This window comes from Ostrea edulis, chromosome 5, assembly GCF_947568905.1.
Source record: "Ostrea edulis chromosome 5, xbOstEdul1.1, whole genome shotgun sequence".
Taxonomy (NCBI): Eukaryota; Metazoa; Mollusca; class Bivalvia; order Ostreida; family Ostreidae; genus Ostrea; species Ostrea edulis.
In genome coordinates this window covers 92,576,065-92,596,618 of record NC_079168.1, presented here as the reverse complement: position 1 = coordinate 92,596,618, position 20,554 = coordinate 92,576,065, and the positions used below count along the sequence as shown (strand labels likewise).

At 35.6% G+C, this 20,554-nt stretch overlaps 1 protein-coding gene across 6 annotated transcripts in view; it reads right to left on the bottom strand.

Annotated features, from left to right (window-relative positions):
- Window positions 1-20,554, bottom strand: part of LOC125649351 (rab3 GTPase-activating protein non-catalytic subunit-like) — a 49,235-nt gene that overhangs the window by 13,232 nt on the left and 15,449 nt on the right. For all 6 annotated transcript variants that reach the window (XM_056139316.1, XM_056139317.1, XM_056139318.1 and 3 more), the window contains exons 13-25: window positions 18,241-18,365; window positions 14,814-15,013; window positions 14,482-14,564; window positions 9,842-9,906; window positions 7,793-7,883; window positions 7,043-7,176; window positions 4,378-4,630; window positions 4,149-4,246; window positions 3,848-3,944; window positions 3,557-3,717; window positions 1,718-1,913; window positions 182-337; window positions 1-66 (exon numbers count right to left, since the gene is read on the bottom strand). The exon at window positions 1-66 is cut by the window's left edge and continues 41 nt beyond it. In XM_056139316.1, coding sequence (XP_055995291.1) covers window positions 1-66; window positions 182-337; window positions 1,718-1,913; window positions 3,557-3,717; window positions 3,848-3,944; window positions 4,149-4,246; window positions 4,378-4,630; window positions 7,043-7,176; window positions 7,793-7,883; window positions 9,842-9,906; window positions 14,482-14,564; window positions 14,814-15,013; window positions 18,241-18,365 — 1,725 coding nt within the window. The remainder of the gene's footprint in view (window positions 67-181; window positions 338-1,717; window positions 1,914-3,556; window positions 3,718-3,847; window positions 3,945-4,148; window positions 4,247-4,377; window positions 4,631-7,042; window positions 7,177-7,792; window positions 7,884-9,841; window positions 9,907-14,481; window positions 14,565-14,813; window positions 15,014-18,240; window positions 18,366-20,554) is intronic.

The window sequence follows — 20,554 nt, the reverse complement described above, 5'->3', positions numbered from 1 at the left end:
AGTTACACAACAAAACATCATTCTCTAAGCTATGTGGTAACTTCTTCTGTAGCTGTACCAAGTCAACTGAAACATTGGGTCATTTACAATCAAAGATGGGTTTGTTTAAAAATACTTTTTCTTAATTCTGCGCCATGACATCTATGTTTAGTGCGCTAATGGGGAGAAGATTTGCACTCACCCTGTAGTTTCCTGACAGCAGCACTTTGTGTTGTGTGCTCTGGATCTGTGCCAATCTCCATTTTTTCTGTGCTGTCCATCATGCTCGTAGCATACAAATCTCCAGGATGAAGTTCCATGTCTGCTATCAAGTACGCTACAGCCTCAGATATTGAACCTACATGTATAAACAGATTCACTATTAAGATTTCTGTCTGAACATTCACTATAGCCCCCGATATTGATCCTATATACAGACTCGCTATTAAGATTTCTGTCTGAACATTCACTATAGCCCCCGATATTGATCCTATATACAGACTCACTATCAAGATTTCTGTCTGAACATTCACTATAGTCCCCGATATTGATCCTATATACAGACTCACTATTAAGATTTCTGTCTGAACATTCACTATAGCCCCCGATATTGATCCTATATACAGACTCACTATTAAGATTTCTGTCTGAACATTCACTATAGCCCCCGATATTGATCCTATAAACAGACTCACTATTAAGATTTCTGTCTGAACATTCACTATAGCCCCCGATATTGATCCTATAAACAGACCCACTATCAAGATTTCTGTCTGAACATTCACTATAGCCCCCGATATTGATCCTATGTACAGACTCACTATCAAGATTTCTGTCTGAACATTCACTATAGCCCCCGATATTGATCCTATGTACAGACTCACTATCAAGATTTCTGTCTGAACATTCACTATAGCCCCCGATATTGATCCTATGTACAGACTCACTATCAAGATTTCTGTCTGAACATTCACTATAGCCCCCGATATTGATCCTATATACAGACTCACTATCAAGATTTCTGTCTGAACATTCACTATAGCCCCCGATATTGATCCTATGTACAGACTCACTATCAAGATTTCTGTCTGAACATTCACTATAGCCCCCGATATTGATCCTATGTACAGACTCACTATCAAGATTTCTGTCTGAACATTCACTATAGCCCCCGATATTGATCCTATATACAGACTCACTATCAAGATTTCTGTCTGAACATTCACTATAGCCCCCGATATTGATCCTATATACAGACTCACTATCAAGATTTCTGTCTGAACATTCACTATAGCCCCCGATATTGATCCTATATACAGACTCACTATTAAGATTTCTGTCTGAACATTCACTATAGCCCCCGATATTGATCCTATGTACAGACTCACTATCAAGATTTCTGTCTGAACATTCACTATAGCCCCCGATATTGATCCTATATACAGACTCACTATTAAAATTTCTGTCTGAACATTCACTATTGTTTGTATGATTTGTATGAATAGTGATCATCGTCTCTTTACTTACAAAGTTTCAATTTTTTACAAAACTAACCTCTTCCACCTTCCAGTATTTTTACAACAGAACTAACCTCTTCCACCTTACAGTATTTTTACAACAGAACTAATCTTTTCCACCTTTCAGTATTTTTACAACAGAACTAACCTCTTCCACCTCTCAGTATTTTTACAACAGAACTAACCTCTTCCACCTTTCAGTATTTTACGACAGAACTAACCTCTTCCACCTTCCAGTATTTTGGAGACTGACACTTCAGCAATATGGTCCACTCTGCCATGACTAAGCAGATTTTTCAAAGATAATATGTCCTCTAATTGTTTAACCAACAGACTCCAGTCTTCTGTGTCCTGGGAACAACTTTCTCTTCTCTCTGAGGACATTTCTTCACTGGCCTCAGTATCAGCATCAGGGTCCTACATTAAAAACATGTCAATCTTACAATGTATTTGAAAACAACAGGCCCATGGATCTTAACGGTCACCTTAGTATCATTTTGAATTAAATATGAAAATCTCAATCTATCAATTTCATAGTGTACTCAAATTAAACTGCAATTGTATGTGTACTTATTCTTGTATATTCAATGAGTACTTATTGTATAATCAAAATTCCGTGCAGTCAGAGTTGATGCACTGTTCAGCGTAATCATGATTTAGTGATTGTTCTGTGTTAGATAATGGAAAATTTCATATTTTAATGCATTCATAAATTAGCCTTCTTGCTTCACTGTCAAAGGTGTTAAAATACAAATCCCGCTAAAATCAGTTGATAAACAGTACGACATTGACACTGGTCTTTGTACACATATGATGAACACACTTCCAGACCCTAGGCACTCCATAGAGAATATTACAAGCTAAAATCCACATCGTATGTCATATCAGCCCAAGTGGCCCCATATCAGCCCGAGGGCCAAAGGCCCAAGACTTGATATGGGGCCTGAGGGCTGATATGGCATATGGTATGGATTTTTAAAAAGCATGTAATATTCTATTTATCATATACTGCACTTTTTTTATACTTATCAATAAAGCTTGTATACATATAGTACAGTGTTTTTGAGGGGGGGGGGGGGATAATCTGATACATGTATAGGGTTCCAGGGCTGATTTTTACTATTCTTTTTATCACATGCGGGTTAATCTATTGCACTTTAGAGATAGATCAAGAAACATTTGATACACTGCATACATTGATTTACTATGGTAAAAACTTTGATTTACTGTAATGGTAAAAACTTGATTGACAACCGTAAAAACTTATAATTTGATACATACATTGGTTAATACATGCATGGTAAAAACTTTGATGTATTGTTTTAATACAGTAAACACCTTGATACACTGATTATTACGAGCGAATATGTAATTTCCGGCTTGATATGCATTTTTGTACACCGGTCTGATATGTGATATGGATTTTCGTACCGGCCGTTGATAACGGCTATTGTGACGTCACCCGTATTGCGCAGTGCAGAATCTGCAGCTTGACTGATTGATGGTATCTTGCTTAATGTCTCTCTCGAGAATTTTTCACTCATATGGAGACGTCACCAAGACCAGTGAAGGGCTTCAAATTTAGGCCTATGCTCGGTGCTTACGGCCATTGAGCAGTGAGGGTTCTTTAGCGTGCCACACCTACTGTGACACGGGTCATCCGTTTTTAAGATCATCTCCGAGGACCCGTGACATTCACACCTGATGCCGAGCGTTTGGCGATGGAACTGTCACTACCTGTTTTAACGACTTAGGTGTGTCGCGGCCGGGATTCGAACCCCGGGCCTTCCGCATGCGGGTTGAACGCTCTAACCTCTCGGCCACCGCGGCGGTAATCTGCAGAATTATTTCCAAGTATATGATAAAAGTAAATATCATCTGTGTTGATCAGGCCACACCTAACTCACAAGTTACCGTACAGTTACATGTGGGTATATAAGGATTACGTCATATACTTGTATCAACCATATTTAAGTGAGCAATGTTTTTCTCCCACGAGCATCTTTTGTGGTATATGTAGAATAGTCATATATTTGATCTACACATGAATTTAGTTTTACCTTTCCCTTGGATCTGTTCTCTATCACCTCCACACACAGTGAGCGGCAGACCAGAGCCAGTATATAGGCAGGGCGTATGTTGGTGCTGTGACTACACGAGTATCGCAATTTCTTCCACCAAAGAGCACAGTCAGTGGACTTTGCCAGCACATTGCTCTTGTCTGAAAAGAAGTGCCCATTTTTGTTGCATAAGAACGACGTTGATGGAAGCATTTTCTGTAACAGTTATATCATACTTCTGAAAGTGACGTGGGTTTTTTTTTTCTGTGCTATACATGCATGTACAGTTACCTGTAATGGAAACCAGAACTTTGAGTATACGATGAAGATTTGGTATCATTTGTAAAGTTCTTTGTTCCGATGACAACCAATACAATACTAGCAAGTCCTGAAGTTAAGAATTATCATCTGAAAGATCACATGAAAACAGAAAACACAAGGAGGGCAGCTCACCTTGAAGAAGGCCATCAATAAATGAGGCTTAGACACACAAGATATGCAATGGTGTGTACCATGATCATATTTCCCATTTCTTCATTCAAGATGAATTCACTATTAACTAATTATCAATAATCTGTAAAACCCTGCTTACCACCAGGAGAGTGGGTGATATGTTGCAATTCTGTATCACATTACACAATGTGTCTGTTGATCCTTCCTGCATTGTACACTGAGAAAACAGGAATTTACCTGCAACAAACAAATCTTCATTTCAGTAATAACATCTGCATTCATAATCTGTATTATGACAGCCTTTTCCTTATCATAAGATGTTAAATATTCCTGAACAAGTCTACCACAGACAGAGGAATTGGATTTACCTAGTCCAACTTTCTTGTCCAGTGAAATACTGTCAGACACAGTTATCAATCTGTGTCTTGTGGACTCTTGTGCCGACACATGCGGCTGGAACTGAAAACAGCTCAGAAAGTCACTTGGATGAAAGATATTGGGAATATCAAATCTGACTCTTTTGTCAACACATTCTGTGTCACTTTGAGCACTATCAGTGTTCATCTGATTCATGATGTGTGTACTCTCTGGATTGCTGATATGCAGGTTCTCCATCAAAATCTAAAAATCAATATATCACCTGTAAATATCACATGTCACTGGCATCACACATAAATAAGAGGCTTACAGGCCACATAGCTCACCTGAGCTAGTGCAGTTTTTCCACATACAAAATTATATTCCATTTATGACCTACCCTCCTCTTGTGGCCTCACCTTGATCTGAGGGGTCATGGTGTGAACAAACTTGAATCTACACTAAATAGATTACTTGCACATCAATTTGAAAAACTGTACTCGTGTGATTTTTTAGAAAATTTTCTAAGTTTTCCTATATATCCCTATGAAAATTTAACATCTATCATGGCCGTCCTCGGTCCACATGGTGTGAACTTTATGAGGATGATTTCATATTACAAACTGAATACTTGTGGTTTTTGAGATTTTCCTATATATTGCACATGTAAACAAACTCATACCTAAACTGAATGAGAGTGCTTGTATATAATTTTAACATGTTGTAACACTGTGGTTCTTGAGAAGAAGTTTCTAACAGATTTTCTTTATATAATCTCATGTAAAACTTTTAATTCATCTTATGATCCCATCTCAGCCCCAAGGACTATGGTGGGATCTACATAACACAAGGATGCCTCACATAATACTAATTTTACCCTGGAAATAGCATTAAAGAGGCTCGCACCGGAGATTTGGAGCAATGTCAATTTTTTGGGGAAGTCTATTTCTGATTTCTACATTGAAGAAGAATAAGGAAATTACAAAGAAAAACTGGGGTTGCATTGCTTGTTATTGAGCTACAGTGTTCTAAACATGACCTTTTTGCACTTAAAGATTTATTTAATTAAACTTGATTTGTCTGTTAGAGTCAACACAACATAAGCAACACAAATCAATCATTACACAAAATAGATACATAATCATGTCGTCTAACAATACATCTATATAAAAAAAAGTTTAATACCAGTAATGGAAATAATGACCTTTTTGCACTTGATATGCAAAAAAAAAAACCCTTATGACAAATTTGAGAGTTTAAAAGGACATATTAGGAGTAATGTTAATTTCTAAATTTTCACATAATTTTCAAGGTCTTGTCTTAAAATTTAAAATGGAACTAAAGAACGTGGGGGTTAGAGATAAAAAAAAAAATTATTTATTGGCCAAAATACTGAAATTGGTGTTCTGTTTGGAAAATATATCAACCAAAGTTAATAAATTACAAAATTTGAACTAGTTCCAAGTCTCAACTACTTGTATCATAAATTATAAAACTGAAAATACACGCATTAAAATAAAAGATATATTGGATGAAACAAACTATCATGCAGATTTAGAACTTTTTGATTAATCAACCCTTCCACCACAAAATATAGTTCCTTTCAAACCCTTTTAAAATTTGAATTGTTTTTCAACCGGATAGGGTTCAGTAATAGATGTGTAATATGTTTGCACCGATTGGATCAGTGCTGAATCACTAAATACTTAATTGTACCATCCTGTGCAGTTGTGCTCAAATGCTCAGGAGCTAACTACCTTTAGGACAAATCTCAATCTATACTGAATTGTAATACTTGCATATCAACTTTAATATATTATCCCAATGGTTCCTGAGAATACCCTTTTCACTTTTATTAATTATTTTCCATTTGAAGGGGACACATCCCTCCATTTAAACAAACTTAAATTCCATTTATCAAAGGACATTTTAAATCAAGTTTGGTTGAAATTAGCATAATGGTTGTCAAGAAGAAGTCGTAAAGGTGGAAAGTTTACAGAGGACAGACAAACAGTTAATGAATAATTTCTATCAGAAAAGCTCACTTGAGGTTGAACTAACATATAAAAGCCTACTAATCACCTAAATCTGGAATGCCCCAGGGGAAACACTCAAGCTTGACCTTGCTGACATAAAATTGATTCAAGGTCATGAATACTTTATATGTCTGGGCAATGCCATACAGACATTCATGCCAGAACAACTAATGTTCAACATCTCCACCACATTCAGGGGTGAAAGAGGAACATAAATAACCTGTGATCACTTCTTAAACTTCCCAGTAATTGAAAGCTTTAGAGAATTAGAATGTTATTCCCCCAGTAATTGAAAGTTTTAAAGAATTAGAATGTTATTCCCAGTAATTGAAAGTTTTAGAGAATTAGAATGTTATTCCCCCAGTAATTGAAAGCTTTAGAGAATTAGAATGTTGTTCCCAGTAATTGAAAGCTTTAGAGAATCAGAATGTTATTCCCCTAATAATTGAAAGTTTTAGAGAATTAGAATGTTATTCCCAGTATTTGAAAGTTTTAGAGAATTAGAATGTTATTCTCAGTAATTGAAAGTTTTAGAGAATTAGAATGTTGTTCCCCCAGTAATTGAAAGTTTTAGAGAATTAGAATGTTATTCCCAGTAATTGAAAGCTTTAGAGAAGTAGAATGTTGTTCCTTTTGAGACCTCTGTGATGCCAGGGTGTGGAGCAGCTGACTGGGTGCAGTCCTGTGTAATCTGGTCATACATCTGTAGAAGATCCATCTGGGTCTGACAGAATCCAACCAATAGTTTACTGTGGATGTCTTGGCTGTCCTGTCCTACATAATTACAAAGAGAGAGTCCTACATAATCACAATCAAAGAGAGAGTTCTTATATAATCACAATCAAAGAGAGAGATCTTATATAATTACAATCAAAGTGAGAGTTCTTATAATCACAATCAAAGAGAGAGTTCTTATATAATCACAATCAAAGAGAAAGTTCTTATAATCATAATCAAAGAGAGAGTTCTTATATAATCACAATCAAAGAGAGAGTTTTTATATAATTACTATCAAAGAGAGAGTTCTTATATAATCACAATCAAAGAGAGTTCTTATATAATCACAATCAGAGAGAGAGTTCTTATAATCACAATCAAAGAGAGAGTTCTTATATAATCACAAAGGAGAGTTTTTATATAATCACAATCAAAAAAAGTTTATCTGGGAAATGTTCATTTTCACTGTAACTTCAAAGGTCTATTCAAAGATTGAGCAAATAATTATTTGTGTAATTCATAATTATACACAATAGTTAATGAGGGTAAACAGACAAGAGAAGCAGGACCATGAATTTCAGTGGCCCAAGCATATGGAAATCAATGAGAATTACTTAATAAAGTTGTCATCTGAAATGTTTCTGTTTGTGATATGGGTGAAATATACACCAACCTCTGTTTGTGATGTGAGTGGAACAAGACTCGAGGACCTGCTGCATGAACTGTGAGGAGACATACTTAGTGGACAGCACCCGCTCTACACCCTACAAGGCAAAGTTGTCATCACACAATCTATCTAAACCATCGTATTCAGGTGTTTCAAGTCATCATACGATCTATCTAAATCATCGTATTCTGGTGTCTCAAGTCATAATACAATCTATCTAAACCATCGTATTCAGGTGTCTCAAGTCATCATACGATCTATCTAAATCATCGTTTTCAGGTGTCTCAATATCATCATAAATCTAAACCATCGTATTCAAGTGTCTCAAATCATCATAAATCTATCTAAACCATCGTATTCAAGTGTCTCAATATCATCATAAATCTATCTAAACCATCGTATTCAAGTGTCTCAATATCATCATAAATCTATCTAAACCATCGTATTCAAGTGTCTCAATATCATCATAAATCTATCTAAACCATCGTATTCAAGTGTCTCAAGTCATAATACAATCTATCTAAACCATCGTATGCAGGTGTCTCAATATCATTATAAATCTATCTAAACCATCGTATTCAAGTGTCTCAATATCATCATAAATCTATCTAAACCATCGTATGCAGGTGTCTCAATATCATCATAAATCTATCTAAACCATCGTATTCAAGTGTCTCAATATCATCATAAATCTATCTAAACCATCGTATTCAAGTGTCTCAATATCATCATAAATCTATCTAAACCATCGTATTCAAGTGTCTCAATATCATCATAAATCTATCTAAACCATCGTATTCAAGTGTCTCAATATCATCATAAATCTATCTAAACCATCGTATTCAAGTGTCTCAATATCATCATAAATCTATCTAAACCATCGTATTCAAGTGTCTCAATATCATCATAAATCTATCTAAACCATCGTATTCAAGTGTCTCAATATCATCATAAATCTATCTAAACCATCGTATTCAAGTGTCTCAATATCATCATAAATCTATCTAAACCATCGTATTCAAGTGTCTCAAGTCATAATACAATCTATCTAAACCATCGTATGCAGGTGTCTCAATATCATTATAAATCTATCTAAACCATCGTATTCAAGTGTCTCAATATCATCATAAATCTATCTAAACCATCGTATTCAAGTGTCTCAATATCATCATAAATCTATCTAAACCATCGTATGCAGGTGTCTCAATATCATCATAAATCTATCTAAACCATCGTATTCAAGTGTCTCAATATCATTATACATGTACGTACATGCATAGGTATATCAATGGTTTTTAGTTAAAAATCCTTCAGCTAGAATCTATAAATATGGAACATTTTATCTCCTGACATGTAAGCCAGAATCTATAAATAAGGAACATTTTATCTCCTGACATGTCAGCTAGAATCTATGAATATGGAACATTTTATCTCCTGACATTTCAGCTAGAATTTACGGAACATTTTATCCTGACATTTCTGCCAGAATCTATGAATATGGAACATTTTATCTCCTGACTTGTCAGCTAGAATCTATGAATACAGAACATTTTATCTCCTGACATGTCAGCTAGAATCTACGGAACATTTTATCTCCTGACATGTCAGCTAGAATCTACGAATACGGAACATTTTATCTCCTGAAATGTCAGCTAGACTCTACGGAACATTTGATATCCTGACATGTCAGCTAGAATCTAAGGAACATTTGATCTCCTGACATGTCAGCTAAAATCTATAAATACAGAACATTCTATCTCCTGACATGTCAGAAAGAATCTACGGAACATTTGATCTTCTGACATGTCAGCCAGAATCTACAGAACATTTGATCTCCTGACATGTCAGCCAGAATCTATGAATACAGAACATTTTATCTCCTGACATGTCAGCTAGAATCTACGAATACGGAACATTTGATCTCCTGAAATGTCAGCTAGAATCTACGGAACATTTGATCTCCTGACATGTCAGCTAGAATCTATGGAACATTTTATCTTCCAACATGTCAGCTAGAATCTATGGAACATTTTATCTCCTGACTAATGAGGGTACCTGCTGGGTAACATGGGAAATCCTGGTGTCCTGAAGCAACTGTATGACAGCAGACTGCAGCTCCACTGTTAAATCAGAAATGTACTTATAATAGCCTACTCCATCCAAGAGGAATTCGGACCAATTTCATAAACAAATTGTTTATAGCTTTCTTCGAAAAGAATTTTAAAACAAAAATGAGTTAGTGAATTGCTACACATACTATATATGTTATATACATGTAGTAACTATTTTTCAAAATAGAAGCATTTGAAGCTTTTAATTAAAATTACTGTGGATTCTGTACATGTAAACACATTTGATTGGTTTACCACATGCAGCAGTGCTGTTCTATAACAAAAGGCCCATGGGCCACATGGGGGTGGGGGTGGGGGTGGGGGGGGGGGGGGGGGCACATCACTCACTAGTTGTTCAGCTGTTGTCATTTTTGATAGACTTTTTTCAACTCATTATTCGGATTTTATTCCCATGATTTTTTTTTATCCCAACCTGGCTCTAAAGAGTAACGACAAAGCGGAACTTGAATTCTCACAATATGAGGATGCCTCAACACCAATATGACAATCAGGACCATGCTGTTCTGGAGAAGGTTAAGGTCACAAGGTAAAAGATCCTAGTATGACATAAAAGGTATTGCCACACAAAATCCTTATTCAAAAAATATGATATTGTATAAGGTTTTCTTAAAAGTAGAACCAACTCTAAGGTCATGGTCAAAAGGATAAAAACTTGGTTCTAAAAAACAGACATGTACATACTGTGAACCAGCTATTAATCGCAATGACTTTATTTCGCGATTTATCAATGATGAACTGGCTTGTGGTGTCTAATTTTCATGACTAAGATTAAACATACAAGAGACATTAAAGGACTGGTTCACGGCGAGAAATATTTGTGATAATGGAAGTTCTTGCAAACCTCAAGAAAATTTCTCACACACGAATAAAAGCTGGTTTAAATTATGAAATATGAGAGCTTTATTACTCACCATTGAAAAGTTATGAGGAAGGTTACATAGACAGACACACAGACATAACAAACCACACAGACACACAGACATAACAAACCACACAGACATAACAAACCAGACAGACATAACAAACCAGACAGACACACAGACATAACAAACACAGACAGACACACAGACATAACAAACACAGACAGACACACAGACATAACAAACACAGACAGACACACAGACATAACAAACCACACAGACACACAGACATAACAAACACAGACAGACACACAGACATAACAAACACAGACAGACACACAGACATAACAAACCACACAGACATAACAAACCAGACAGACACACAGACATAACAAACCAGACAGACACACAGACATAACAAACACAGACAGACACACAGACATAACAAACACAGACAGACACACAGACATAACAAACACAGACAGACACACATACATAACAAACCACACAGACACACAGACATAACAAACCACACAGACATAACAAACCAGACAGACACACAGACATAACAAACCAGACAGACACACAGACATAACAAACACAGACAGACACACAGACATATCAAACCAGACAGACACACAGACAGACACACAGACATAACAAACACAGACAGACATAACAAACCAGACAGACACACAGACATAACAAACCAGACAGACACACAGACATAACAAACCAGACAGACACACAGACATAACAAACACAGACAGACACACAGACATAACAAACCAGACAGACATAACAAACCAGACAGACATAACAAACCAGACCGACACACAGACATAACAAACCAGACAGACACACAGACATAACAAACCAGACAGACACACAGACATAACAAAAAGTAATATGCCTTGAACTATAGTCATGGGGGCATTAAAAAATTAAATCCACACAACATGGGAACATTTGCAAATACAATTTAGTGTGGCCCTGCTCCTCTTGAAAAGAATCTGTTTTAATGAACATCCTGTATATTCCCATATAAAACTTTGATCTCCTATTGTGGCCCCACCCTAACCCTGGTGTCCCTGATGTGAACAAACTTGAATTTAAACTTCCTGTAGATGCTTGCATATTAATATTACTAATCATTGGCTCTGCTGTTGTTGAGATGAAGATTTTTAAAGATGTTTCCCTATAAATTCCTATGTCAAACTTGTGCCCCCACCTTACTTTTTAAAGATGTTTCTCTATAACTTCTTTGATCCCCTATTCAGTATTATGGTCCCAACCTACCCGGGGGGGGGGGGGGGGGGGGGGGGGGGGGGGAGGGGTCATGATATGAATAAACTTTAATCTGCACTACCTGTGGATGCTTGCATTGATTAATCATGGCCCTGCTGTTTTTGAGATGAAGATTTTTAAAGATGTTTCTCTATAAATTCCTATATCAAACTTGTGCCCCCACCTTACTTTTTAAAGATGTTTCTCTATAACTTCTTTGATCCCCTATTCAGTATTATGGTCCCAACCTACCCGGGGGGGGGGGGGGGGGGGGGGGGGGGAGGGGGGGGTGTCATGATATGAATAAACTTTAATCTGCACTATTGATTAATCATGGCCCTGCTGTTTTTGAGATGAAGATTTTTAAAGATGTTTCTCTATAAATTCCTATGTCAAATTATGATCCATTATTGTGGCCCCACCTTATACTTCTGTAGACATTGATTTGAACAAACTTGAATCTACACTACCTAAAGATGCTTGCATATCAACATGCCTAATCATGGTCCTGTTGTTCTTGAGAAAAAGATTCTAAAATATTTTTTCTATACATGTATATTGGTATGTAAAACTTTGATCTCCTATTGTGGCCCCACCCTTCCCCCAGGGGCCATGATTTGAACAAACTTGAATCTACAGACCTTGGACAAAAGTATTCGCACGGTAATGGCCGACGCGAACGTCAGTCTGAAAATCAGTATTTTTCTTTCCGGTCTTTTGTTGTTTTGAAACTTTTTTCAGTGTGCGCCGTTAAATGTTGGTAAGTAAGTAGTCATAACTTACGTCATAATTTTTTTTTTCGTCTGCTAGTCAATTGTAAACAAAGATATTTGGAGATTTTTAACAATGGGTCGCAAATCGTCTGAACTGAGCACTGGTTGTAAAGAAAACATTATCACATTGGTCAAAAAGGGTATAAGTTATGGGGAAATTGGTAGAATGTTAAATATTCCAAAGTCAACAGTTTTTAGTGGTGGAAAAAATTTAGAAGGCAAGGGGACGTAGAAAATCAACACCGAAGTGGTCGGAGGAAGTCCATTGATATTCGAAGTGCGAGGAAGCTCACGCGACAGGTACGAGTTGATCGAAAGTTGATTCTATCTGATGTCACAGCAAAATATAATGAAAATAATGATGCTCATGTGTCTAAGAAAACAGTTTGGCGTTGTTTGAGGCAAAATGGTTACAATAGATGCGTATGTAAGAAAAAAATCCGGGTCTGAAGTGAGAACAGAGTTAAGCGGGTGAGATGGTGCATGGAGAAAAGGACATGGTCGGTAAACAGTGAATGGAAAAAGGTTATTTTTTCTGATGAAAGTCAAATCGTGATTGGAACTGATTGCCGAGTATATGTTTGGCGTAAAAGTGACGAAGCTTGGCTGCCTGAGTGTATTTCTCCTGGAATAAATAAGAAATTGAGTGTCATGATTTGGGGCTGCATAACATTTAATGGCGTCGGTACAATTTGTAGAGTGGTCGGCAATATCAATTCTCAAAAATACATCGACATTCTAGAAAACAATTTATGGCCGGTTGTTGCTAGACATTTTCCGGGTAGTGATTATTTGTTTATGGATGACAATGCCCCTGTCCATCGGTCTCAAGCCACAAAAAATTATAAAAATACCAACCATATACCTGCACTGGATTGGCCGGCCCAATCCCCAGACTTAAACCCCATCGAAAACGTATGGCTTACGATTAAGAGAAAATTACAATCTCGTACACAAACAATAAATACTGTGCATCAACTCTATGACAATATTTTCGACATTTGGACCTCATTTACCGTGGAATACATACAAACTCTGTACATGTCGCTACCGGAGAGAGTTAAACGGGTACAGAGGGCCAGAGGTTATATTACAAAATATTAAGGTAAGAACACTTTTATTTTTAAAAATTAAAGGAAAAATATTTTCCTCAATGGTTTGACATATTTTTTTTCCATCCACGTGTATTTGTTTCCATTTCAATGCTTCAAAATGTATATTTTGATTACGTCAGCTGGTGTCTGTTGAAATAACGTCGACCATTATCGTGCAAATACTTTTGTCCAAGGTCTGTACTCTATGTCTGGAAGCTTTCGTGTAAATTTCAACTTTTCTGTTCTTGAAAAGATTTTTAAATGACAAATCACATTCCACGGAAAAGTTCCTGTAGGTTTATTCATACAACATGATCTAGTGATTAGACCACATATTACAGACAAATAAAGATATTAGAACAACACAGCTATTATGAAGTATTCCGCAGTGACGGCGACATTTTTCCAGAAGCATTATGGGTAGTCCCGATCATTTTTCAGTTGATGAAGAGCAAACCACGTGACTCAATTGCATAATCATTGGAGCTTTGCTCGCTCTTACTTTAAACAAGTTAGACAACACAACTTGTACATTGTTATAACACATACCTGACTCATCTCTACTCTCCTTCAGAAGTTGTTTTAATTTCTTCAGAAGATGGAGATCTCGGGCTCGCTTGCTGTTCTTGTCACTGTTTCAAGAAAATCATTTCCATGTTTCACGTGAATTTTTGCTCCACTATATACATGTACATGTATATGTGCATGCATATTAGAATTCTACACTTTACTTAGTCTTTCAAGAAAAAATATCTACTATAAAAGGGGCATTGTGCACTTAATTCTTCCACATTCTAGATTGCAAGTAAACAACTTCATACTTAGAAACTTTAAAATTATTTTGTATCACTTTGTTTTTCTACACTCATTTTCATATTCACCTAAGAGCTAGATGAAATGGAATGTCAAGTGACTTAACAACTCCAGAGGGCTCAATGACAGCACACTGGAACATTTTACATTTGACCCCTTTACAGGTCACATTATTCAATCCCATCATTCCATGGCCAGGGCTAATCAGACGACAATGTTTGGGGACATTGAATGCTGCCACTCTGGGACCACTGGCTGCTGTCCACACCTACATACATAACAAAAGCCCTTTCTTATAACGCATAAGACAATTCCAAAATATTTTCAAATTAACTTTGAAAAGAACAGAAATGGTTTGAAAAAAACCCAAACAGCAATACTGTATGCCTACTTTTTTCCCCACAGGCAATTATATTGGGTTCAAATTTACTCTTAAAGAGTACTCTTTTATAGTAAATTCGAACCCAAGCGATATGATTGCCTGTGGTTTTTTCTAAGTCATTTTTTTTCCAGAACCTGAAAGTCTAAATTCAAGGGAACAAATTTCACTATTTTTAAGTGATTAAGAAAAAATAATTCATGCTGTCGAAGAAATTGCATATCGTGAAAAGTAAAGAAATTTTGCAAAATCCGTCTGGAACTTCAATTTTGGGTGGCATGTGTAGTTTTCCCCTGATTAATCAATAACTTTACCGAGCAGAAAACTACCAGACATAATATGTCTTGTAGATCAAGGGAAATTTTGTAAAAATATCAGACATATCAACAAGAGGCCCACAGACCTTATTGGTCACCTGAATACTAGTGAAAAATTATCACTACTAGTACTAACAAGGGCTATGAAATCTAGAAAAAAATTTCCTCTTCTGAATACCTAAGCTAAATTTTAACAATCAGCAAAAGTATTTAAAACAAGATGTGTTCTTACAACTTCAATGCCCTCCTAAGGGATGAAAGGCTTCACATAATATAATAGGTGTATTAACATTAAAACATTAAAAGATATGACTAATTTGGACCAATCATAGTCAAAACCCTGGGTTGTGAAATTCACCATTCTTTGTACATCCTTTTCTGCTATTCCTTAGTATGCATTTAGGTATTATATAGTATCAGCAAACTTACACATAAACACTATATACTAAGTTTGGACCCACCCTGGGGTCAAAACCCATACCCCGGGGATCATAAAATTTACAATTCTGGTAGAAGTCTTCCTGCTTTACATCTTAATACATTTATTTTTTTTAAAACATGTGTGGTTCTAGAGAAGAAGGTTTTTGAAAATTGGTCAATTTTGGGCAGCTTTTGCCCCGCCTCAAAGGTCCCAGGGGTGCAGGAATCCTGAAATTTACAATTTATGTCCCCCTTGTCCCAAAGATGCTTCTACCAAATTTGAAAAGAATTGGAATGGTAGTTATCAAGTTAAAAATGTTTATTGTTCACACATTTAATAACTGACCATTTTGGCCCCACCCTGATACCAAAACCCCTACCCCTGGGATCATCAAATTTACAATTTTGGTAAAGACTACCTGTTCTTTCTAAATATCCATTTAGTTTCAATTTAGTATCAATAGCACTAAAGATGATGTTATCTAAGTGTTTTACATATAAACACTATTAACTGAGTTTGACCCCATGCTGGGGTCAGAACCCCTACCCCAGGGATCATGAACTTTAATATTTTGGTAGAAGCTTCCTTGCTCATCATTACTATATATACTCACTTTCTCTGCTAGATGCCCAGGAGTAAAGAAGAAGATTTTTAAAGAAATACATCAATTTCACAGTTTTTACCCCAAAATTAAGGCCCCTTAAGGTGGAGGGTCATGAAATTTATAATTGATGGTGTTCTTCACCTACAGATGCTACATACCAACTTTGGTCAAGATTGGTCCAGTAGTTTCTGGGAAAAAGTTGTTAACGGACAACGCATGACGCCGGACATAGACCAATAGAAATAGGTCACCTGAGTGACTCAAGTGACCTAAAAATTTACCAGAGATTTCTGGTACATGTAGTCCGGTGTCTTTCACCAACTCTGCTTTTATGTGTTTTAAAATTCCAGGTATAATCATGTGTTGATTAACACAAGGACATTTATGCATTCAATTAACTTCTTGTAACGTAAAAGTGATAAATGGAATTGACATACCGGTGAACACCTCTCACTGAACACATTTTACATGTATACTCAATACTTACCTGTGTTTTTACACAGACATATCTTTAATTCAAAAACCAAACTTGTTATGGAATGACCTCCCCACTTTAGCTGTGACCTACCGCCCTTGATGATTTAGTAAAATAGCAAAGTTTGAATTATGCAATTTATAGTGCCACAAAATGTTCATTAATATTTTTTTACTGAAAAGCTCGTCAACATTAAGAGCTATGCCATCTTTTGAATCGGGTTTGTCTGTTTTTGTTTAATCTTTATTGATATTCACCGAATGACTGGTTTTTAAAGCCTTTGTTTATATCAAGCACAAGGTTGTCCAGACTTCTCTTTTCTATTTTATGTCGTTTTTGTAATAAAGAAAATTATATCCAAAAGGCAAGACTGGACAATCTTGTGCTAGTGATGAAATTCATGGAAAATCATAAAAAGATATAATAAAAAGCAGATCTGCAACCCTTTCTTTCTATACCATTTACCTGTATTGACTTTGAGTAGTAATTCAGAAGTTTTCAAGCTAAAGGGGGGGGGGGCAGGGGGGGGGCATTCAAAACTTAGTTTTCTACCCTTATCTTCCAATATCCCAGGGGAAAAGGACTGTGCACTTATTGGAGACATATTAGTGTTTAATATTTACCAAAAAGTATAATAGATAAACCAATTTTTCTTTGAAAAGAGGGGTGGTAAAAAGCTACAGCTAAAGTGTGGAGGTCGGTCTTTACACTATTTTATTTTCTGCAATTTGAAAATGCTTGTGAACAAAGTACATATTGGATACATGCAAAAAAAAACCCTGATATGTGGGATCTTATCTTACAAACAAACCCTGCTATATGGGATCTTGTCTTACAAACAAACCCTGCTATATGGGATCTTGTCTTACAAACAAACCCTGCTATATGGGATCTTCTCTTACAAACAAACCCTGCTATATGGGATCTTCTCTTACAAACAAACCCTGCTATATGGGATCTTGTCTTACAAACAAACCCAATATATGGGATCTTGTCTTACAAACAAACCCTGCTATATGGGATCTTGTCTTACAAACAAACCCTGCTATATGGGATCTTGTCTTACAAACAAACCCTGCTATATGGGATCTTGTCTTACAAACAAACCCTGCTATATGGGATCTTATCTTACAAACAAACCCTGCTATATGGGATCTTGTCTTACAAACAAACCCAATATATGGGATCTTGTCTTACAAACAAACCCTGCTATATGGGATCTTGTCTTACAAACAAACCCTGCTATATGGGATCTTGTCTTACAGGCTGCTGATACAAAGTGATAATATATAAATGTACCTCCAAAATTCCTCTTCGTGGAGCATAAATGATTAGAAACTGGGCTATTCGCTCTTTGTCGTCTCTGTTCCCATGATGAGTATCCTCTTTGACCTGTACCCATCCCAACTGAGCATCCCGGTAACCTGTAAACATCCTTAGCGATTTTAGTCAGGTGATCTGCTGCAAAATCACTTTAACAAGAGTAAAGCATCCCCTCACAAAATAAATAATATCATATATAAATGCATTAGTATAGTATAAAATGCAATGAGACCAAAAGATGGATTAGTCAAGATGTCTTATGCATTTTCAGAGTAAGTATCTTGTAAAAACTTTCCCCATCTCTCTTTGTCTGTCTGTCTGTCTGTCTGTCTCTCTCTCTCTTTCAGAAGAGTAATTTTTTTGCATTACAAAATGAGATATTACAGACACACATGATAAACATTTTATTGATCATCAGTTTGTTGCATCAAGAGGTCTATAGTTTGTGACCACTACAAAAAGTTATTAGCACAAAGAGTTGTATACCGCAATGTTCTAAAAATAATATTGATGTTTTAAGAAATGTCATATAATTTCTGCTGACAAATATCGATTTAGATTTCAAAATGCAAATAATAAACAACACCTCAAGATTTATGTATGCTAACGTTTAGTTATGGCAACATACACACATAAATTTTACGATAAAGTCATCAAAACGTGTGTTGTCAAAATCGTTTTTTCTGATCCAAATCACTATTGGCGCTAATAGTACCTGGTGTAAATTTGATGGAAGGAAAAAGGTGCATTTACTGTATATACTCACCTATAAGTCGGTCCGCCTATAAGTCGGTTATATTTTTTAAAGCTGTATGACCCGATGTTCATGTATTATTTTTGTACATAATTACTTTAAAGCAGATTAATTACTTTATAAAGTTATTAACTTTCCCTTAATTACATGCTTGAAAACATCTGCATGTAAAAGAAAACAGTGCGAATATTATTTAGAAAGTAAATATAGTGGCTACATATATAAATCATCCCTTAATAGACGTCTATAAATAGACCCACGAGCGTCAGGGGAATCCCAACATAATGTATTAACTCATACGCAAATGTCTAGTTTTAAGGCTGAAAGAGTGTAAAACAACGAATTCCTAAGAGGTAATTGATATCTTTATTTCCATTAAACTTATGGTATGGTACTGTTATAACAAAATACACAGCTTTACACAGATAAGACCACCGATGATCTGAAAGTTTGAACTGGTCACGTGACTGTCACTTGAAATGGCAGAGTGACGCGGTTATTTGTAAACATCGATTTAAAATCAAATTATTTGGGTTAAAACAGGTGAAATAATTCATGATAAGTCGTACAGTCTCATAACTACATACGTGCGATGATTTAATAGCGTTTTTACGAGATGGAAAAAATATTATAATTCAGACCATACAGCTTTAAGGTTATTTTGTAGGAATTTGCCATTGACCTGCTTATAAGTCGGTACAAATTTTTGTCAGAATCGGTTGACAATTTCAAGTCAATGCTCTAGTGTTTTTACCTATGTTTCAAAAAGTATTTTGAGAAATATTGCTGATGTAAAATCTTTCTTTCTCAACAAATCAATATAAGGTCAATATTCTAATTTATTTACTTATATTCAAATAATATTTCGGGATATGCCATCTATATTTAACCTCTTATCTCAACAAAATTCGTTTATTTCGTCCATGTTTTTGTTTAAGTTTTATACCTTACATGCTTAAGAAAAATAAATATGCTTTATGATTTATTTCATAAATACTAAGTCACTGTTGAAATAATTATGAGGTGCTCAATATCCAAGCCATATCTGTTTGGAGTTTAAACTATTATTGACAATGATCACTTGATTACCTAAGCAATTATGACTTCCTAATTACTAGTACCTGACACCTTGTTTACTTGTTTACTGTTATTGTGGGATTCAGGTATAATTCATTGTATCAACAATCGAGTTTGTTAGAGTCAAGAATGATGATCTAAATTATCTGTTAACAATATTCAATTTTTTATCAAATATATTTCAGCCGGTTTACATATGAATATTTCAATATTAAATCGCGTTCGCAATTCAATTTTACCGATAAACGATAGATTACTTAAATTGAAAGAATTTGTTACCGGTATGTAAATAATTTTCAAAAATAAATAATATACATGCATTAACTAGATAAAATTATCAACGTGTAAATACTTGTACTTTATACATAATTTAAAAATACATAAACAATACGATATGTCTAGATATTTGTGAACAATAATCATTTGTGTGGTAGTCCATGATAATCGTCGGAGTTGTTT